Raw genomic sequence first — 23,746 nt, forward strand, 5'->3', positions numbered from 1 at the left:
TTTTTTTAGGAAAAAAAACAATTGAGCCTTGGGTTTACAGTAGACTTTGAAATGATCCACCTGTGGTGCCTCTGACTCTGGCACATAAAGAGAGAGAGAGAAGACAAAACACAGAAGTGGCATTGGAGGAGCAGTCTTTTAGTCTTCATCACTTCCCAGTGCCAGCCAGCTGTCCTGGGCGTCCCTGGAGGCCAGAGCCACCGCATTAGATCACAGGGATTGTCAAGAGACACAAACACACGCACACATATAAAGTAACGCAGAGGACTCGTCCTATCCTCTGTGCCCGGGTATCAAACAGCTGTTGTCAGCAGAGGCAGGGCCACACAAGCTGGATCTGGGCCATGTTGTTTCATTTCAGAGTATTTCATGGCAGTGAGGTCACTCTGCTGCATCAGACTCATCACAGAGTCACAATACGGTTTTTAATGCTAATCTAAAACTGCAGTGCTTAGAAGTTACGGTATCCCACCAGCTCAGTGACTCGCTAGCCTCTAATTCAGTGCAGGACAAGAAAATGTCCTTATCATGATTTCATGGTATTGACTGTGTTAACTGTCAATTCAATCTGCATCATCTGAATAAACATAAAGGGTTGATGCATTTTTTGAGGACACTTATGAGGTTAGAGTGGGGATATTGGTGTGTTAACAACACAATGCAGGTGTTTTGTTCAGTGGCGTGGGTTTCTCAGTTTCGGGGTCTGCCAATAAATCTAGGACAGGAGAACCTCCAAAAGAAAGAAAAGAAGTTTCATGTCAAGACAACAGTGAGACAGCAGCAAACAGGTCGGATTATAATAGAAAACACAAAGAAGTGTCCACAAAACACTTGTGACACCCTCTCACTGCCACTGTAAATGCATTTTTGAAAAGAAGCAAACAAATAACATCAACAAAATCTAAATTAATTACACACAGCTGCTTTCAGTCAAACTGATAAGAATATCTTATTGGGGACAGATTCTGATGTATAATACAATAGCTGTAGACATTTTAGGTAGGTATTTTTTTCTGGCTGAAAATGAACACATTGAAAAATAAAACATCTGTTCCTACTGTTGATTACGGAAACTTAAACTGCAGGTTGCCATTCCAAATGACTTTGATGCCACACAACTTGCAGAGGTTTGAAGAGGCAACAGACAACATCTGTTAACAATTTAACACATCTTAGTGTCAAAGACATTCGAGGAGGTGATTGACACCCACACACACACACACACACACAGGGGTTTGCACCACTATTCTCCTAAACAAAGTATTAACCCTAACCTTAACCTAACCACAACTCAAATCTTAGTCCTAATCTTAACCAGCTCCTTGGAAACAAGGTTCTGCCTCATTAGGAACAGGTTTTGGTTTTCACGAGGACTACTGTTCCAAACAAGGTCAGTGTTTATGCCAGAGGGTTCCTAAAGCGGTTATAAATACAAGCAAGCATACACACACACACACACACGTGTATGGCTTAAGAAGTTTAAGGACAATGTAGAGGACAAGAGGACATCGTCTTCGTCCCCTTTCTTAATAATGCTGCCGCAGATTTAATTCCACCCCAATTAAGATAAGTGAGATGATCACAGTAAGGTCATAGATATTCAGAAAACATGACACTACAATTATGAAATTGAAAACACAGGGCAAAAAAACAACCAACCAATTTCATAGCTATTCCCCAAAAAAGGTTGTGTTTTGTCTCTGAGTTGCAGCAGAAGTTAAATACTCAAATACGGCAGTGGATGGTATTACACTGTGTTGGCTGCACTTGCGGAGCAGATTGGTACAAGACAAAGCAAAAGGTTAAATCTCCCCCTCGCTCTTTCAGATCTTAGAGTAATGACTGTAATAACCCTTTCTAGCATTTGATGAAACTAATTCAAGGCACACAACTCATGAACGTACAAAGAGCTGAAGGGCACACAGCTCCATGCTGACATAAATCTCTCACAGAAATGTGCAGCCACTGGTAAACAGTCAGTTAGATCATCTACAGGGGAGACGGCAGCTCAGTGGTAGAGTGAGTCGTCTTTTATCTTAAAGGATGGGGTTCGATTCCCGGCTCCGCTAGCCTACATGCCGTGTCTCCCTGGGCAAGACACTTAGCCCCATGATGCTCCTGACGGCTGTGTCGGCAGCGTGTGAATGGGTATTGAAAGTGTGTATGAATGGGTGAATGGCAAAAAACTGTATTGTAAAGCAGCTTTGAGTGGCCATCAAGACTAGAAAAGTGCTATATAAATACAAACTAGTTACCATTTACCTCTCCGATACAAGACACATTTCTCTGCACAGAAGAAAGTCACAATCAAAGCAAAAGAGAGGAACAAAGGGAAGATAATTGAGATTAAACACAATCTAACCACCACAAATTGATGCTTCCCCAAACAACAGCCTCGTGTTTTATGTCTTGTTTATGCCTCTTGCGGCAGAACACAAATGGCTCTCTGTCATGTGTGCTGCCTTAATGAATAGGAGCACGTCTTCAGCAAAGTCAAAGACGCGTGGGCATGGCTGCCATCACCGCTGGTTTGTAAATCGCCAGGGTGTCTGGGCGTCACGCCAGCAGGGGCACGGTGGCAAAGCAGCAGGGGGCATCGAGGGTGGCACAGATCAGTCTGAAGCACATGTGAGCGCAGAACTGGTGCTAAGAGAATTGGCAGGAGGAGAAACTACTTTCTTTTGCTACTGGCTGTAAAATGCACATTCGCTTAATGGCTTAAAGTAAAGCTCTGTCTACGTGTAGAACCTTCGCATAGCATTGGTCTCTTTTTCATGATCTGGACCATGTCTATTTGTTCCAATTTCAGGCCTAGACTGGTCCCCCATCCAACACCTTGGGGATGTGTGGTAACGCTGCCTTAGAGCCAGACCGTATCATACTACATTATTGTTGGAGATCGGAAAAGTCTTGTGGCTCAATCCCTGAGGCCAAGTTCCAAAAGCAGGTGTTAAGTCTGAAACCAGACGAGTAAAAGTTAACACACCCTGATGTGTTTTTGAATCTCTTCTTTTCTTTTACTCCAAAATCACCAATGACCAAGTCCTGATTGTTTTTTTATGCAAAATGAAGTCCTTTTCTTTAGTGGTTTTAGAATGACATAGTCAATAATCACATTGGCGCTGCACCGGTGTCATCTAAAGTCACTGGTATTGTGTTTTAGATTTAATGCTACACATTGGTATGTAATATCTCAGCAACAGAGTGAAGGCATTTCTGTGTATTTAATAAACCTTCAGGAAAGCCCAGAAGATAATGTTAAAGAACAAGGTCACTGTGACCTCACAAAAAGAAAATGAAAACGATGAAGTGCTGAAGGTACAATTTACATCATTAAATCTCTTTCTGGCCAGTATTAAAACATCATATCTCAGGAGTAGCAGGCGAGATTGTGATCATATTTCCTGCAACTGGACTGAAGGCATTCAACCAGGAGGCGTAAGTTATATAGAATATAGAATACAAACTTGACTGCTGTATTTAATTATGCAAATTGAACTTGTGAATTGTGAACACAACACAGCACACTAAATAAACAAATCCAAATAGAAGTAGACCAGAACTCAAAGTGATATAGTTTCAGCTTTTTCGATTATATATATATATTATGATTTATCATCGACAGACTTTCACAAGCCCTGACTAAACCTTGACCTCTATATTTTCCAAAGTCAAATCCATATCCCAAGATACAGATTTCAGCTAAATGTGCCTTAAACTCAACCGCGACCTAATGTGAAGCAGCCACAGGCTAAACGCCAGCATCTCCATGAATATTGCAGACATGAAGGGCTAAATCAATTCATTCTTTCAAGGTGAGCGGCAGATAGATATCATCATCTGCATACAGACGACCGCTACACACATAAACTGAGACATCTGAGACGCTGCGTGAAGAGTAGTTCTCTCCTGTTGTCGTCTCACTGCTCCCACAGGGCGTCATAATTCACTGGGACCAAAATGCGAAGTGAAACAAAGAGCAGTGCAGACGTTGGGAGAGCAGCATGTGTCTAAATAACACTCACACACCCGCCTGTCTGACCCTGAGGTAAGTGCATGTACTGACAGTGGCTACATGACAGTGTACATTGGTCCAGTAGGTGTTTATGAACAGATCAAACTTGTAGTTTTGATGAATGAGGAAAAGAGAGCCCGTGGTGCAGTTGTAAAAATGGAGCCGAGATGAGGCAAGAAAGAAAAGAAACAAGGTCAAAGCCTTGAACACTGATTCAGTTACAGAGTAAATGAGACACCACAAGGACACAGAATAATAAGAAGGGGCAGAACAGGTTTTGCTCTGTGAAAAACAATGCAGGTCAAGAGAAATTCAATTGATGAACTGAACACGCAGGGACTCACTTGTTCCTGTATGTTTTAACCCACGATGCCAGTAAATATTGAAGAAATTAACGAAAAGAAAACATTAAAGATGCACTAATGTATTAAGGTATTCAGTAAGGACATGGTTAGGCAGATTTGAGTGGATATTTGCTATGGTGTGTGCTTTTTACTTCTGTTTGTCAGTTTAACTTTGAGACATGTGCCCCCTTATCCGGTCAGGTCTTATAGTATTGCTTGACAGAATTCAATTTCAGATAAAGATGCAGCACACAAATAGTGTTACATCTTTCAACCACAGAGACAGAATAATAACAATAACACACAAAAACACCTCGAGTCTTATGCTTAGTAAAATGAGTGGACTTTGAAGCACAACGCTGGCCCCTCCAAAACATAGTAACCCTTGTAGTGAACAGAGCTCAATATCCATTTTGAAACAGGCAACACACGCCCAGTACTCAATTTGGATGGTTTTTAAAACAACATAATTGTCATGTCGGGACACATTGTGTTCACGACCACTATTGGGACCTCAGCCATAGTTTAAAAAGGGCTTGACTAAAGCTGCGATCGTAGAGGGTGATGAATGGGGCTGCTGGCCAAGACTAGCAAGCGCAATCTGCCCGAGAGCTGGGGCAGACATTTACTCTGCGATCAAACATCCAGTTGCTGATTTATACAGCACTCCACTTCCTTGCCCATTGAAGCTACCTGTGGCATTTTATGAACCGCAGTATGAAAACAGGCCCACACACTGATTCCACTGAGGTCAGGTGAAGAAGCCAGTCAGACAGGTGTGGGAAATATGACAAGGTAATGTTACCTCCTTTAGGTGGATGAATACACAAAGGAATGTGTGTATGTCTGGAACTCATTCATCATACCCTCTCCAATTCTTACACCGGCATCACATAGTTTTGTGTGCTCTGATCTACCTATATATGAGGAGGGAGAGAGCCAGAGGGTCAGTGTTTGAAGGCTGTGGGCTTGGGTGCCAGGTGTAGAGGTCACTGAAGAGGAAGAAGAAGAAGAAGAAGAGGAGGAGGAAGCCCTCTGCCCACCAGGATAAACTTTTATTATAATTGTATAACATGGTGTTCACATGCACGTATTGTGGCCTACAGCAACCGGACAGAGGCTCCTTTCACCTACAGTGCCATTGGGGAGTGGTGGACTAAACGAGCAGGGGAGGGAAAGTCCAATGAAGTGCAAAAACTCCGACAGGGACCAGGGTCGTTAAAAGGAGCTCTAATGGACCTTGAGATCCAGGTGGGGGAATATAAAATAGGAATAAGCACCACAAAAAAAGCTTTGAGATTGTTCCTTTATACAAAAGAGAACACATTGTGCATGTGTGGTGGCAGACTATCCGGATAATGAAGCAGGCAATAGGACAAAAAAACGCACGCACATACTGAATCATTTCCATCATATAGACCCCGCTGGTCCAATATCCAGAGCAATGATTGTGGAGTATTTTCTTGTTGGGAGGGACATTGAATGAAGAAGCACAGTTGGCAGCTTATCGCTATCATGCAGACATTTAGCCTCCGGTCTTCTATCACTTCACTTCCTTGTTAACAGGCTGCAGAGTAACCGGAGCACCTTGTGACTCTCAGCACTTGACTAGTAGCCCCTCCAACCATGCCACCTGGGAAAGGCCATCCTGGGTTGTTTGAAGTTTCAGAATATGAGGCGAGTAGAGGACATGAATTCCAAGATAAATGTTTTGCCATTAATCAGCTGGACATCAAGGAGTGATCCTGGGGGGAGCACACAGGTGAATCTCATTTCCCTCTAGGCTCGAGCCAACATTTTAATTTACCCTGGCTATTATCCAACAAGTGGGAAAGTAATAGATTTTTACACAGTAAATAATTTGCATAATAGTGATTAAACTTTTTTTCCAATCTCAGGCGAGTGAGATGTAGTTTTGGTTGGCAGCCGGGGCGCTTCTCAACACTCTGATGGTGAGGACGGGACCATGAGAGTTGACCGTCTCTGTTTCTGCCAGGACATTAATCACTGTCACACTCTTCTCTCTCTGTGTCTGCCTCAGTCTGAAACAAACCATCCTTCCCCCACCGAGAGCCACTTCAATCGTCATAGTAACCAAAGCTGACTGTGGACCCAAACTCAGCGGCACAGTGGCAATAGTAGAGACAAAAATGTGTTCACAGCTACACACTTGATGCTTGAGGGGACAGAACCAATACATTTTGTTCCACGTTGTCAACTTAAACAAACGTTTTTCTTCCACTCTTGTTTGTCAGACTTGTCACTGGTGGAAGACAGAGCAACCTTTATATGGTGCACTGCCGTCGAACTTCAAATAAGGGCTAGGGTCATATAGTTAAGGGTTTAAACTCATTTGCTCTACACTCATATCAGAGACGTGTGGTTGTACATATCCCTCCTTGTTAGTACTGCTTTAGCTAATGAGCCCTTAATTAAGTTTCCTCTTGCTAAACCATCCTCCTGCAGGTCTCAACTCCAGAAATATACAGAACCTCATCCACCCCATGAACCAACAAAATCAGCCACGGGCAAAGAAGCTCTGTGCTCTGTCTCTCTCTGCTCTGTCTGTTGGCTAAAGACCAACAGGTTTCTGGCAAGGGCCAAACAAACAGGTTAACAGGCACACTCGAATCATTTCTGCTAAACATCTGGCAGGTTAAGTTGGAGTACAATGCTCATTGCAGGTCAAAAAGGAAAATCTTTCAAGCTCAGACGCTCAATAAAAAGCATAATCTGATGGAGTCTGTGGAATGTTGAGATATTTTAAGCCTGCGGCTGCCAAACTGGGTTATTGCATTCATCGTGTGTCTTGAACGCATTGGGTTTTTTTTTCCCAAAACTACTCAGAGCAATATGGAGTAATATTGTTACTGGTGAAGATTTTGATTGAGAACAATGAAGAACATAGTATGATAGAATACTATGTCAAGAAAAAATGACATAGTATTAATTCGGCATGGTAGCACTGAATGCACTCTGAGGGCACTAAATATATAATAAGAGCAGTGAACATCGGGTAGTGAAATGTTTTTTGAGGTTTTGTGTCTTCAGGTCGGGGTCAGTAATACAACATGTGGTATAAAACATTTAGAGGCTCCCAGATTCCAACCAGGACAGACGAAGTGAAAAAAATAATGTGTCCCCCAGTATTTCAAATAGGAAGCTCTTTGTGCTCTTGTGTTTGCTGTCGGCTGACAGCTTAATGGGACAGCAGTCGCACTCGAGTGTCAGCAGGAGGATGAGATGGGGGGGAAAAATAAAGAGGGATGAAAGGTTTGCAATTCACAATGACATTTCTCCCTAAAAAAATGTTCTTTTGGTCACTTTCTTCAGATCTCTGTAGACTAGAACTGCAAGGATTAATTGATTAATCTGATAATCAATGAATTGGTTTCAGTGTTTTTTTTATATACATGATTAAAACAAGCTGTCTGATTATTCGGTGTCTGCAATGTGAACACTTTCTGGTTTCTTTGCGCCTTATAACAAAGAAATCATTAAAGACTGACATTTTGGTTTGTGAATGGGCACAAATAACTGACAGATTATGAAAATAATTATTAGTTGCAACACTGTATATTTTACTTCATTTCGATCACAGGTTTAAGAAACAAATGATCAGGAAAAATTATAATTTAAGTGACAACAGCAGAATAATATCATAACACACTAGCAAGGCAACAGAGAAAGAAAATACCAAGCACAAATGAATTGTTTTTCTATTTATATCATTACCTAATATGAATTTGTCATAAAAGGTCATGTGGTCCAGCCGTACTGTTAAATAATTATGTTTCCGTCTACTACTCCCCCTCGACTCCAGTGAATTGTGCCGCTCTATCACACTTCCAGTCAAAACTGACTCCAGAGACGACTGCTCTCATCATATTTATTGCTGCAAAATCATTAGGCTCATGCCACAAGTCACTGTCAGACACGTGGCTGTCCAATTACACGTGCCACCGCCGTGTGGACAATGAAAGAACGAAAGTGGAGAGCAGCTGCCTGCTTTTACAAACTGCTTGTTTCCTGGTAATTACTGCAAAAACAAAAAGGGAAACGAAGTAGACACGCATATATTACACACGCCGACACATACATGCAAACAAACCAGACTGCTGACCAGCATAGATGTATGTGCAGTGCTCACTAATGAGCCAGTTACAGGACCTGTCATAGGCACTTCATCAAGGTCCAATACTGGAAAGAAACCAACGCTAATAAAAAGTAAAGTGGTCATATCAGGAGGTCTGATCTGTTTTAGCTAAAAGACTCCAAACTCGCTGGTATTGTTGAGATGACAGACTGAATCAAGACATCCACTTCAGTTGAAAACACAATGGCCAAATTGAGCAAAACGTTTTTAGAAAAGTCACTCATGAGTTGGACATTTGTCAAAATCCAAACGTAATTTGGAGGGCTCAGTGCAAAACTATTACACCACCAAGGACAGACTCATGAAAAAGGCTTGGCGTTCTTGCTCTGCAACATTTAAAAGAAATATAACCATTTAAATGGCTGCACCAGTTTAAAAAATGAGTGCATTTCCAAAGTTAATAATGTGAAACTGCGGTCCTTGAGTAATCAGAGAAAAAGTAATGACTTGATGAAGCACTTGGCTCTTTGGGAACGGGCACTTGAAAATCAGAGATGCGTCATATATTTAAGTTAAATGTTTGAAATATCCACATTAGAGGTTTATGCTATTGAATATTTCATTGTTGCAGATACAGATTTTCTGTTTAAGAAAGCACTTGACTTTTTGCAGGGCTGTTCAACAAATGGAGCAACACCTTACTCACATGTTATGCTAAAGGAAAAGACACAGATATAGTGGAAAAATGTGATCATAATCTAAAAGAGCTTATATTAAAACAAAATTATAAATTGTATCAATTCGCTTCACAGTATATTGATATTATTGTGTTACAAAGCCCAACTCAACTCACTATATAGCTTTCTAAATTAAATTAAAACACACAAAAGAATCTCTTATGGGAGCCTCGTGGAAAATGTCTCTGAGAGACCTCTTACATGTGAGACCTCTTCAGTGTGTTTTAAGCGAAAACCTGAGTCAACCTGAGAGAGCATCCACAACACAGAACCAGTGGTTCAGAGTGGTATTAAAGCAGTGGAGCAGGGACAATGTTCCCACCATCCCCACAATAGGCTCAACACCCATCTTCCATCCCATTCCTCCAGGTCACAACAAGTCTTGAATAAGCTTCCTTCCTACAGCGTCTGTGGGTTTCAGCCATGCGTCCGCAGCATCAATGGGAATAGTGTTCTTCCCCCCACAATGGCCAAATCAACTGTGGGAGCACTTTCTCCTCCTCTTGCGCCCCTTTTATTCCCACCCTACTCAGACCTTGCCGGGGCTGAACAGAGGAGGGACAGGAAAGAAAAGGCACATGCCTTCACGTCCGCTTTACATGCATACAAAGAGAAAAAAAAAAATCTAATTGTTCAGACATGCACGCATGCGCACATGCATGTATGAGCGCATGGCGGAACACAACGCACATTTTCACACATCTGATGTCAGAGAGGTGACAATAAGGATTCGTGGAAAAAAAAAAAGAGGAATGCTGGAAAATGTGTAACGTGCATGCTAATTAAAAAATAATGATCAATCTCCTCAAAAAGAAAAACACTATTTTGTTATTGATTATTATATAGATTGTTTTATCAAAATTAATTGGTTGTTCATTACATCAAATGTCAGAATGCATTGATAGTCATAAATGTCCAATTTCATATTAAGTAACATCTTGAAATGAATTAAAAGGTCCAGTGTGTAAAAATGAGGTGACATTATAGTTTAATTTGGCAGAAACTGAGGACAGAGGACACCACCATGTTTTTACAATAGCCCACAACGGACAAACTAATCTTTTCAGATTTGATGCTAACTGAAGGTTACATGGGTTCTCCAGCACAGTCACAACATGCAAATTCAACGTATTTTTTCTTTTATTTTACACATTGTACCTTTAAATAAATGCAATACACATTCTATATAAAACAGAGAGTCCTTAACTTATTGTATGAAAAACTGATATTAGTCCAATAATCCGACATTAAACACCACGAAAAACACTTCTTGTTTACTCTAATTACAGTCATTACAACACAGAAAACAATGATAATACAGTTCCACAGACAAATTGATACTATTGAGCTGCAACAACCATTAATTAGCAGTGCTACAGGCAAAGTGGAGCAAAGCTGCAGTCGAGTCAGCTTTCAGAGACGTCAAGGTGGTGTGTCGAAGGCAAAAAGAGGCCAGATTACACACAGGCAGACATTGCAAGCGAAGGCCACACCAAGTGCACTCTGCATTTGGAGACAATGAGATCCTGGGAGGCTGTGGGGACCCAGACAGACATGGTGGAATTATTCATTTCCACCCACTGCCTCAGACTGCACCACACAGACCGCTGGCCACTCTCTCTGTGCTGAAGGCTGATTCTCATCAGGGTGCTGCTCCAGTATAGCAAAGTGTATCTGTCAAGCTACACTTAGTGGCTGACAGTGAATCCGGTGACACAATGTTCACATTAGCCCAGAAAAAAAAAAGATGCCTCAGCCAAAAGGTTGCACCTTTCTGAGCGGGTCATCAAATGACTAGAGGAATGATTCCTTTCGAATAAAAACAACGTGTACTCACGCACAGGACCTCAATCAAGGCTTCAGAGAGCGTGTGAATGGAAATTGGCAACATTTTTGTGACCACTGTGGGGCAACATAGTCAAAATCAGGTGACAAGGCAGCACAGCTTTGTATTCAGAGAATAAAGAGCACAAGGCTGCTGCCACAAGCCACAGCTCTTGAAACTGTGACTACAAATCTGGCATTTTATTTACATAACAGAGAGCAACTGTCTCACCATGTGGCTGCAGTGTTCAGAAAACGTATATATAGAACCACTTTAAGGAAGGAGCTCTCTGCATCTCTTTCCTCGCCTTGGAACGTCTTGATGAAAACTCAGTATGTTTTCTGCTCTCTCTACATACAGACAGCTTTGTTTTTCCTCAGTGTCCCCTGACCTAATTACCATGTGAATCCAGCTCGAGAAGGCCACTCTAAAAAAAAAAAAGAGTCTGAAATCTCTCTGCTTCACTTTCAAATACCAGACTCGGGCTTTGAAAAAGAAGCAAAATCAGGATCAACATTTGACAGAGCACGTCTCTGCTTGCCACTCATTGCCTTACAGCAGTTCTTTTTGGAGCATCCTTTGCAGGTTTTGGTGTGGAAATGCATCTACGTGACTTCTGATGGAAGTCTTACCATCAGGAGTCTCTATCGTGCTGTGAAAGTTGTCACGTTCAGTGGGTGAAAAGCTTCACCTTGGGACGACAAAACAGTCTGTCAACCGCACAGACGGAGGGCAGATGATTATTTTCTTCAGATTTATTTTCTACTTTTATGAAGCTGAAGATATGAGCGTGACCTCAGACCAAACTGAATCATACTTGTTATCTGTATCCCCCTGTTATCTCTTTAGACAGACACACACACTCGTGGTCAGACCATCCTCCTGGTTTCTTTTTTTCTTAGATAGATTACAGTATATAGGTTAGAGGAGAGGACAGATCAGGTTCCCCCAGACATTAAAGTTTTATATCCGTTTGTGCCCTCTCAGATGAAGCCTGACAACAGAAGTAATCCACATGGCACAGTTTAAATATGCATCATTAAAAATTTGTTGAAGACACTGTCTGCTCGTCTACTCCACACACCTATCATATTTGTTAATGAAAATGAATTATTCATGTCGACATCAGATGCCACAACGATATGGAACCTTACACAGAGTATAACCAGAAACAAAAGACTTTTCACCACGCACTGTAACTACAAAGACATCGGGCAGAGACAAAGACATAGAAAGAAGGGAAAGTGAACATAAAGGTAGCCTGTAAGAGCAGTTGTGTGTGTGTGTGCGTGAGTTTTGTTCTGGATCTCTTAAGCTCTGTTGGACCGGACTGGTTCCCCCACCGGGACCTGTCAAGAGCCCTCATAAGTTCATCAAAAGATGAAAACCTGTTTTCCATGTGAAAGGACTGACCCTGGATACTAAAACTGCTCTTCATATAACAAAAGCGTTAATCATCCATAAGACAAGCATGTGGGCCTGACAAAACCTGTAAGAATATATGAATATCAATCAAAACATGGGGGAGACACGAGACTTTCACATGTGTTGATTAATGATCAGGGTGAAAGCAAGATTTGTGCCAAACTCCTGGTTTGAATTTCAGATGGAGAGAATGAAGTTGCTTAGCTATGGAACGGGATCCTGTGCTACATCGTCTACTGAGAGGGGAAATGGCTGCGTCCTATCGAGGCAAACTAATAATATGAATATGTGTTTATTTTTAGATTCATAATTAAGAGTAATATAATTACTAATAATTTGTAATTAATTGCAACATGACCTTGTTTTCCAAAAACTCAAAAGAGCCCTACTAAAACAATACAGTGTCCTTCATCAACGACTGTGGCTCAATAAAATCTTTTGACCAAAAACAGCACTCAAACAAAGAAGGTAAAAGCCCCACTGGTGATGGCGAGTGGTGAAAAATAGTGTTCAAGTGAATTGAGCCGTTTGGTGAATTCAGTCGAATGAATTATTTATTTTAAATGTCACCTATATGGACAAACTATCTCTGAGAGAACGTGCATGCTGATAAAAGCTTTTTTTTCCAAAGTGCTTGACATTTAATCACAAGAAGCAGAGAGAGAGAGAGAGAGAGAGAGAGAGAGAGAGAAAGAAATCTCACATGCTATAAGGCATTTCAGCAGTGTCCCTATATATAGTCATTCATTCAGGCTGAGTGCTGCACTTTTGCTCCAGTGCACAAACATTCTTGTCTGCAGTTTTGATTGTGGTCACTTGTGAAGAGCGGAAAGTCCAGGCAGCAAGCTTCACCTGGTAAGGTGTTATCACAGCTGTAAAGCGCTGCTCAACACTGCCCTCTGTTGCTCTACAACAACACAGACCAGGCAGCTCCCGCTCCAACAAAGCACTTCACAATAATCAACTTAAATGCATGCACGAGGAGTCAAGAAATTCTTTAAAGTCCAGAGATTTGTACATCCGGCAACACTGTGCTAAACATTTGTCTCTATATACACATTAAAATGAAAGAGTGTCTGCATGTGCCGTGAGGAGCAAATCAACCAAAGTGACAAGTCATGATGAAACCTGCACTTTCTGAGCTCATTGTTGGGAGTTTTCACGCAGAATTAATCCCACCAGTGATTTGGATGTCGTGCGCAAAAACGGCCCATTCCGCGCGTAAAAGCCAACGAGTTCATTTTAATTGATGAGCTATGAGGTCATTGTGCGTGGACTTTAAAGTTCACGAGCACACTTGCAAAGGGGAAGACACGCTGGTCAATTTACACATCACACGTCTGCTGCCTAAATGACATTATCGTGTTTTTAAAAAGTCAACAAATCAAGCGGACGCACAATTGAATCTCCGACAAACTGTTCTGCAAAAGGTCACATCAATTAAGTTTTCCCTCGGGATCCTTAAAGTTCACATGTTGTAATTATGGAGACTACAGAGCAGCGTGTGGAGCACGAAGTTTGTTTGTGACGGGGCTTTTGTGGCAGGCACAGGCAGCTCCGGCAGCCCACAAACGCTCCTCTGATCCTGGGATGAAACGTGAGCGGAAAGTAAAACTGGCGTGGCATAAAGAAGTAACTGCTCTCCACAAAATACGCACGCATCACCTCGCCAGAGACAGCCAAAGTGCGCAAAAGGGACGAGAAAGTATTTGAAATTCAGATGGGAAAAAAGTGCTCAAATTACTGAAACACTGTTCACACAGAAAACGGACCTTAGTAAAAGCGTCCGAGTATCCGTTAGTGATGGAGGGTGTTTTTTTAAGCATTGTACTCAAGGTAAAGCTGCTATTGCGATTAATGTCTTAAAATCTAAAAATCCAGGACCTCAATTAAAAGTCAAACAACATTTTATTCGCCTGCAAAACGCAAATCCTAAACAATACAAGCTGGAAACTGGTGCGCAACACACCTAAAAGTGCTTTGTGTCAGTCAATCCAGGTACTGTGCCAAACAAAAGAAAGAAAGAAATGAGATTCTCCTCCTTACCGTCAAAGATGTTTGAATTCCCCAAGTTGATGACAACGCAGAGACGAGATGATGAGAGAACTCTCAACAGTGGAGACAAAACAGAAAGACTGGGTCTAGTGTTGCGTCCTCACCCGCTGTGTGTGTCTCTCTGTGAACGACCTGCAGCCGTCAACTGCACTCTCTCTCTCTCCCTCTCTCTCTCTCTCTCTCCCCCTCTCTCACTCACTCTCTCTCTCTCTTCTTGATCGTCGGACGATACCACCGGCTTGGGAGGGGGGCGGCGGTAGGGGAGGAGTGAGGGGTGGTGAGCAAATATGAGGTCCGATTTGCGAGCGCAATAAAGGGAAGAAGTGCGCATAGACACCCACGGTGAGTGTCGCAACCGCACAGTTGTCCACAGCCAAAGCAGGGAGTGCTTGAATCACAGCATGGACCAGAGAGAGGGAGAGAGAAAGAGAGAGAGGGAGAGAGGGAGAGAGGAGGGCTCTTCTGGGAAAGGTTTGCTCTACTACATGTTGTGTTGTCTGGGACTCAGCAGCACCTGCTGTGGGCCTGTGGGTGCGCGGATAAACTGGCAATACACATCTCTACAGGGCATATGACTGCGTTGTCCTGATTCTATTTTTTAAAAATCAGATTTTGAAACTATGGTTTGTTGTTTTTAATGATCATTTTAATGCAAAATGCCATTGTTTTTGTGTAGAGGGAGACTGACAAAATAAGTAGTTCTTGTATCGCGTAAACAGAGTTTATTTTTACTGTTGTGATTATGGTAAGGATATGGATGTTTTGTGGTGCAGGCTTTGAGTGTTTGCACTCTCTCAAGCATTGTTCTTTTCTAGCCATTTCTCCATTGGTGCATGTGGAGGTTCATTTACTGTGTTATTGCTTTTGATGTTGGAAGGGATGGATAGGTAGATAGATAGATAAATAGATAGATAGAACTGAAAGAACATTAATGTGAACCAAAGTTCCTATTATACTATATATTATACTATACTATTCTATTCTATTATTTTCTATTCTATTCTACACTGATGGGAAGTAAAGCCAAACTAATTTTTTTAAAGTACTGCTGCTTTACTTACATACCCAGTTGTCATGTAGTGTTATGCAAGATTGGGAAATCTGCACCGAAAAAGAAAAATACATAAATAACACCAATATACTTGGTAACAGCTAAATGAATTAAATTATAACAAACCAAAAATAGCAGATTACTGAGCACAATTTCATATAACTTGGAATGTGTTACTGAGAACAAGAACTTGAAATAACTTTTTCTTTCAAACTACACGTTGACTTTAGGGTTAATGAACTTCCTTCATTAGAGTGTTACCATTTTAAGTTGATTTTTTAACTTTGTGCAACCATGTTAATCTTAAACTGACTCACTTTCTTTTAGCCTAGATTTGATTAGGCTATTGCAAATGATGAGTGTGTTAAGCAATACTTTCCATGTGGCATGCACTATCAACAATATCAATAATAAAAATATTTTCCCCTATCACTGATGAGCATGAGGCTGATATAAAGTGGTTAACATGACATGCGATCATTTCAAACCAAACTTGTTTCAGAAAACATTTTTTACATTGTTTTCTTTTCTTTTGTTAACCTAACTTTTTTGTATGTATGTACTTTACATGATTGGAAAAACTGAATAGATTAAGGCTTATAAGTGAATTGTATATTCTCTAGTAAAATTGGGGTACCTTTTTATTTGTGTACATGGTAAAATATGTTAGTCTAAAAACATTTCTTTGCAGAATTCACCTATATGCATTTAAATCTAAACATACTGATCCCATTTCACAGTTATAATCAAACCAAACAGGCTATCCTGACAGAATACAACAACCTGATAAAATGCTAATTAAGTGCCACTTTGTCACACGCCAATTTACTTAATGACCTTCTTGTGTAATTCGTATATATGTATACATATATATACATATATGTATATATATATACATGATCATATCATATTTGTATGATAAAAAAAATATGGTGCAATATGGTGCAGCCTTCATGCACCATATTGGTTTAATGTCTGAAAAAATTAATTATTTCTGTTTATCTATTGATAATCTGAAGCACTTTCTAATGTTAATTTTAAAAATAATAATAATAAATAATATATATGTTTATTATTCTTAATAACGTGGAAGGATTGGGCATATGGCTGTCAAAAAGACGAAAAATGCAGCATGTATCGTTCTCTTACCAGACGGCCCCCCCTGGAACTACATTTCCCATGAAACCTTGCGCCCTATGCGAGCTTCCACGGAAAGCCGATTGCGCCTGCGTAACCAGACGTGGCAACGGCATCATGGCCTTTTGGAACCGCTCCGGGAGTCGGATGAGAGAGGCGAAAATGTTGATAGTGGTGTTACTGGTGAGTCAAACGAAGCTCGTCCGTGTGTCGGGTAATGTGTTACGTGTTTGTCTGTGACACACCGTCACGCTGTGGACGGTGTGTGTGTGTGTGTGTGTTAGTGTGGAGGAAGAACACAAATGGTTCTTGCCCGCGTCTCCTAGCCTCTAATCCGTGCAGGAGGTAAAGTTGACAGTCACTGACGGAACTTGGTGCTCAGCAGCGTGCAATAATGTGGGGCAGGACTGCGGTTTCTGTGGCGCTGGTGGAAAAAAAAGAAATCACAGGATTTCCCGGTGTGAGCGCCGAGACGGATCTGTTTTGTGCTCAGCAGTCGCCTGCCTCTCCGGTGTCTCAGCAGAGTAAACATAGGAGTTCCAGACCTGATGAGCCTCATGTACCTTCCCCTCAAGCACACTTTGTACATTAGTGTTAAAAAGACTGTGGTTAGTTTGGTTTCATGGTTGTTGTTGTTGGGGTCAACATGGCGGGGCTCACAGAAACTCATATGTTCTTCTGTAAAACGAACCGAAAGTTCAAAAGTTGGGAGACTTACCAATGTACTTGGTGTAACCGGCTGCTGTGTATCTAGGTTTATGTAAACAGGTCCGTCTTCTGTGGGTTCTTTAGGGTAGTAAATTTTAAGGAGCACTCACCATTTTCGGGATAATGGAACGATTAGAAAAACGTTAATATTTCACTTCCAGACAACATGAACCCCGAGTTCTTTAATTTGAAGTGCCACAGGAGGAAGCCTGAAACGTTCCAGTTATTCTAGGACATAATAATTTATTGCATTCTTACTCTTGTTTTTCACTTTGAAATGTGCACTTAATCTGATCTGTAACATTAGTAATAGCAGCCTATCTGATTCCTGTTTATCCTTAGTATTCTTAGTCTAATGGACAGTAGACTGAGGTTACTTATTACTTATGGCTATGACATCCACTTTATGATACTCATAAAGTGGATGTTGGTGAGTTCTCAACTTGAAAAATGACTGCAAAGACCTCACCAGTCAAGGGTAGGGCTATATATATATATATATATATATATATATATATATATATATATATATGTATATATATATATATATATATATATATATACATATATATATATATAATATTCATTAATTTATAAATTATTTATATATATTCATATCTCATTAAAACACGTTTCTTCTTAAGTATAATAATAATACTGGTTTATTTGCTTTATTTAACAAAGGAAATCATTACATACATACATAACACTGAATCATTTTGGTTTGTGGACAAAACAAGACATTTGAAAACATCACTATTTTGAGGTTTGAACATTTATTGAACCAAACAATTACTCGATTCATCAAAATAATCGACAGATGAATCGATTATGAACATAATCGTTAGTTGCTGCCCTGGTCAATGGTAAATATTGTATATAAAGGTCAACTTATTTAGCTCTTTCCCATAATTGTCAACCTTCTTTGAAAATCTTGACAAAACCAGTTGCACATTATCACAAACTGAATTTAAGAACATGGACTGCAGATTGAAATGTGCATCTGGAAGTATTGGAGAAAAATATATAATGAAATAATATAATGAACAAATACATCAACTTATGCGATGTGAGAATGAATGCATGACTTGTAGTAAGGGAGCTTAAACTAAAATCATTCCAGCCTTTCCTGCTTTGCTTCCTGGTGCATTTTGTTCTTTGTACTACTTTATATTTTGACCCTGTGCCACAGATCATAACATATGGAATATAACTTGATGATGTGATTAATTGTGCGAACTCTTAGCTGTAACATGAAAGTGCATGGTCTATGACGTTTTCCCTTTTATTTAATCTTTGAGTTAATGACTGTCTAAAGTCTCCCACCCATGCTTTTCTTGAGTAAATCATTGCTTAGGTTTATTGTCATAAACTAAGTAGGCTATGTATACAGGTCCTAAACAGACTCATGTAAATGTGATTAATGAATGAATGAACATGAATTGGAGCCAACACTGTGACACAGAACAGTTGTGTACTTTGATTAGAATGTCAGCTAAAATGGACACAATGCCAAACAGTACAATGTTCAACTTTTCTGCCACTATCATTGAAAGTGAATAATGTTTGGGACTTAAATTCAGACAGAACATGTAATATGAGTACGACACATGTTTCTCTAATATTGTGTATGACTCTTTTATCTATATATATAATAAATATATATATTTATTTACTGGGTTCATTTAAAAAACAGTGACCTGTTTAATCTATGACCCTGTTCATGTATCTTGGAAAAAAGATCAATATGTGACTTTACTTGCTTTCAGCAACATTTTATTACAAATTCAATGTTAAGTAATAGAACGGAAATTGAATTGTCCAGCAATAATATTACTCACCGGCATAATCACATAAACGTACAGTAAACCTACCTGTGAATGTTTCTTTTATGAAAAAACTTGGGAGAGATAACATTTTGTTGATTTAGTTTATTTGCCAGCAGGCATGCAACATGTTTTCATTGTCAATTAATGTATTCATTACATTATGTCACAGTAGATTTAATGTTTGAAATTCTAGAATATCAGATGATTGCAATGAATCGCCTTCACAATGCCTTAAAACTGTCCCTAAGTATGTCAGTCAGATGTCAGTACAGATCATCCATCCGCAACCACAGTTGCCTAAGGACAAAACTATTAACGTGAACAGGTACAGTGTGTTAAATACTGGTTCTACGTGTGAGCTACTGAGCAAACTAGGACAGTGTTAACACGTTGGATCATAAGGCACACAGAAACACACCCATCCAGTTTTTAGACTAATAAGAAGTTTAGTTGTTCAACATCAAGTATTATCCCAGAGCAGCAGCATGTTGGTAAGCGATGCGTCTCCCCTGACTTCCATGGCTGCTTGCTGAAATGTGATTGTTGCAAAAGCTGCTAATTGATCGCTCTTCTGCTCATTTGAGAGCTAAAGAGCCACTAAATCAGCTGTGTGTGTGTGTGTTATCGGATGCCATCATGTAGCTTCCTTTACAATCAGCCTGTCCACACACAACAACACACAACTGGCGGCCTCATTAGTCATGGGAATAGGTGCTTGACAAACACTGGTGCAATTTGTGCTGATTCAGTACTGCCCCTAGAACTGGATGCCATTTATTACGCAGATTTGTCACGGCAGATGGAGGGAGCGTGCACGCACGCAGGCAGGGACTGGGCACCTGCTGCTTAGTAAGGACCATGTTTTTATCAGCAATGAGAGAGGAGGACACAGTTTTATGGCAGATGAATGAATGTCCCATTGATGTTTGAAGCACATCATGAAAGAGTGTCTAGTAGGTTAGTGTGATTATAATGGATTTGGTTGAGTAGTTTGATCTTAAACATGTCATGGTGACATTTTAGTTTTTAATTTTTAAGACCGCTTGCAGCTATTGTGGCATTTGAACTGAGCTCAGGTTTTGTGCACTTTTGCAACAGTCTGGATTTGTCAGTTTTACTTAACCCTTGCCTCTTAATGTTGTGAGTGTGACTGAGCAATTTGGCTGGTCAAAACTGGCTGATTTATCACAGCACAGATGTGTCGGTATCAGTGTATGCACTCATTTGCCAGTTTTATTAGTTACACAAAGAGTTACTACAATTAATGCACTAATGTAACATTACCATTGTTAATATCTACATAATGATCAGCTTTTGTTTAAACAATTGTAGTGAGATTGGCTGCAAGTAATGATGGTATTAATTATTAATAAATAAATGTTGATTTTTTTCAATCGATTTGATCTGATCTCCTCAAAAGTTAAATAGTTGCCGGGATTATTGTTTCGTAATGTGTTTTTGTTGAAGTGAATTTGTGCCATTGTGTCATCGTTCAGTTTGGTTTTTATTTATTTAACACTGATGATAACAAATCATTAAAATAAGAAATAAACGATTAAGAGTAGAGGAAATGTGTCATCGTGCTACTGAATATTAAAAGCATTTCGAAATAAATTAGTTTAAGTTATACTTTTTAAAACTCCTAGGTCAGTAATTGAGTGAAAATTAGAGGTTAGCTTGGGTATGATGACAGCAAAGGAATGGTCACCTCACTGTACACAATTAAACTGATACAAATATTTTCGTTGAATCATATCACCAGCTTAAAGGGTACATTGCTCTTAAATGAATGACAGAACTTGGTACTATACTTAAGTGAATTCTCTTTCTGTTTTGTGTATATAACATTCCTGCCCATACCCAACACATGTACCAGCTGGACACATTTGTTTCTGTGTGTTTATACTAAATTGGGATGTGCTTTAAAACGGTGAGGCTGTCTGCCTGCAGTGTGTTTGAGGAGGCAGTGATGGTGGAGGTAGACGTTTGTGTTGGGCGAGGTATGAATGTGGCACCATTATAATGGCTCTCACTGTGATGTCAGAGTGAAGAGATCTTTCAGAGCTGCTCTGGTACATGGCTCAGTGATGGGTAGCTGTGCTGAGATGGGGGGGCAGATGTCAATTACTTGGATATGTTGGTCTTTGTGACTGCAACAAAAAAAGAGAGAATAGGAAAAAGTGGGGCAGATTGTATCCTCCTTAGTTACTGTGTTTGCTTACGTTTCAAATGGTTTAATTTTTAATTGGTCCATGATTGACTTGAGTAACGTCCACAGTTTTTTACAGAGGAGTGGACTCTCTTCTTGTGTTTAGCAGCTAAGGCCTGATAGCTATATAGCTGGGTTGGAGAAGTTGCTGCAATAGGCAATTTATGCTTGTGTTACACATTTCTGACTACTAGCCAACAGTGGTTTGGTTGTTTGGATTACAATCCATCCTCAGTGCAACAGGTGTATTTACACCTACACTAACATGTGGTAAAGCACTATCTGAATGCGTTTCAAAACCACATTTCAATACCATGTGTTATGATATTGATCAGACTTGTTTGGATGTGTACAACAGTTTATTTAGTCAAATTCAGACTAATTCAGGATTATGCCTTTTTCTTTTTCTCGAATGAAATCCATTGTGGAACAAGGGCCTTTCTGCATGGAGTTTGTTTGTTCTCCCCATGTGCTCTGGATTCCTCCCATATCCCAAAAAACATGCAATATGGGGATTAGGTAAATTTGTCACTCTAAATTGACTGTAGGTGTGAGAATGAATGGTTAATAGGTTGTTTGTCTCTATACGTGGCCCTGCGATGGACAGGCGAACTGTCCAGGGAGATTGGCACAGCACCCCCCACGACCCTCCTGTGGAGGATAAAGTGGTAGAAAATGGTTGGATGAATGGATGGAATTCATTGTGCACCTTCGCCACTAATTTGAAGTATTGTGCAGATTTCATGTCACCAGAGCTGCAACCCAAATAACTGAATGAGAGGTTTTGACCATTATGACACAAACATTACATACAGGGTCAATGTTTTACTTCATTTTATTTAATTGATTACATTTTCATCATTTCAAAACTATAACAGAGATCACTATTATGTGTTGTAGTCTATCATGGTTTGTATTAATCAGTGCCAGTCTAGTTCTCATCACGTCTCACCATTCACATTCTCATCACACCTGCCTTTTATTATTCATTTAATTTTATTACTTGCTCCCATCTCGTTATGCCAATATTCTGTGTAACGCTGCTTTTCTGCGTTCACGTCTTGTTTTAGCTGCCTGTGATAATGGAACTGTAGCTAAAATTGACAGCAGTATAGTAATGCTGCTATACCTGTCTCTAATGCTGTGTGGTGAAACTGTCAGCACAGTCTACTTATTTCTCACTCTCTTCTTAATGAGACATTGTTTTTGGTCCATCAGCAGTGTTACTTAACAAAATCATCAGTGTCACTCTCAGCTGCCTCAAATGAAGGTATTTATTTTAGGCTACAGGTGTAAGGTGTGTTTGTTTCATATAACTAGAAATGGGTATCGTTTGTTACAGATACTTTCAAATTGTGCAAATTGTACTCTTTGCCAATGGCTGAAGTGCATCACGATGTGGAGTCACTATTGTGATACCACACTACCCTCTCTGCCACACACACACACACACACTCACACTGATTTAATGCCCATTAAAATACTTTAATAAGTGAGATGGCCTGCCATGTCTGTCCAGCTCTGCACTGCTTCTCTGCAACACCCCAGCTCACAAAATATATCCTCATACAGTGCGTAATTTAGCACTTACACTGTTGCTCCATCTTCTTTTAAGCCCATCGGCTCTTCCAGGATAATTAAGTGCTATCAGTGTAGTATTTGAAGATTCTTATAAAATTTACATTAGAAGAACAACCACAACGGGCCTTGCAGGTGTTTGTTTTCATTCCATGTGATATCACTCGTCAAGAAAGATCAGCTGAGCGAGCAGACACTGTTTAGTGCCTCATCTAGTTCTCTCTTGGTAGAAAGTAAGGGCTTTTTAATGATCGCCGTTGGCACCGAGACTTAGAATGCATAGAATTAAATTCATATGGCTTGGGTTGAGGGAAATCAGCTTTTTTCCTTTTCTTATTTGTCTTTGATTAAGTAAAAGCCGCTGGAATCTTTCTCGTATGAGGTGTTTCACACCATTAGCTGAACTACTGGTGTTTGGAAAGTCAAAGGAGCCATTCAGACTAACGATCCTTAGGCACCCACCCGTTGTTGTCTTTGAAGGCACCTTTAGTACAGGTTGAAAATTAGAAGTAATATCCCATCTTGTTTGTGCCACAGTAGGTGGAAAGAAATCTGTAATTATATAAACACAGTGTTGAGGCTCCTAATGGCTTTCTGCGTCAGTGTAAATGTTAAGCTCAATGTGTTGATTTTGTTTATGGCAATTAGAAGCGGCTTCAGTGGACTACTGTAGTGGTATCAAATGAGATTACGTTCTATGTCGGCACTGAAAATGATGTTGCTACATAGCTGGAAGC

At 40.1% G+C, this 23,746-nt stretch overlaps 2 protein-coding genes across 3 annotated transcripts in view; one reads left to right on the forward strand and one right to left on the reverse strand.

Annotated features, from left to right (window-relative positions):
* Window positions 1-14,651, reverse strand: part of sema5ba (sema domain, seven thrombospondin repeats (type 1 and type 1-like), transmembrane domain (TM) and short cytoplasmic domain, (semaphorin) 5Ba) — a 155,699-nt gene extending 141,048 nt beyond the window's left edge. For both annotated transcript variants that reach the window (XM_044015138.1, XM_044015129.1), the window contains exon 1: window positions 14,489-14,651. The gene's annotated coding sequence lies outside the window, so the exon portion shown is untranslated. The remainder of the gene's footprint in view (window positions 1-14,488) is intronic.
* A 2,112-nt stretch (window positions 14,652-16,763) lies between these two features.
* pdia5 (protein disulfide isomerase family A, member 5) overlaps window positions 16,764-23,746 on the forward strand; it is a 52,555-nt gene continuing 45,572 nt past the window's right edge. The window contains exon 1 of the mRNA XM_044018532.1: window positions 16,764-16,868. Coding sequence (XP_043874467.1) covers window positions 16,803-16,868 — 66 coding nt within the window. The 5' untranslated portion in view covers window positions 16,764-16,802. The remainder of the gene's footprint in view (window positions 16,869-23,746) is intronic.

The sequence above is a fragment of the Solea senegalensis genome, linkage group LG2 (assembly GCF_019176455.1).
Source record: "Solea senegalensis isolate Sse05_10M linkage group LG2, IFAPA_SoseM_1, whole genome shotgun sequence".
NCBI lineage: Eukaryota > Metazoa > Chordata > Actinopteri > Pleuronectiformes > Soleidae > Solea > Solea senegalensis.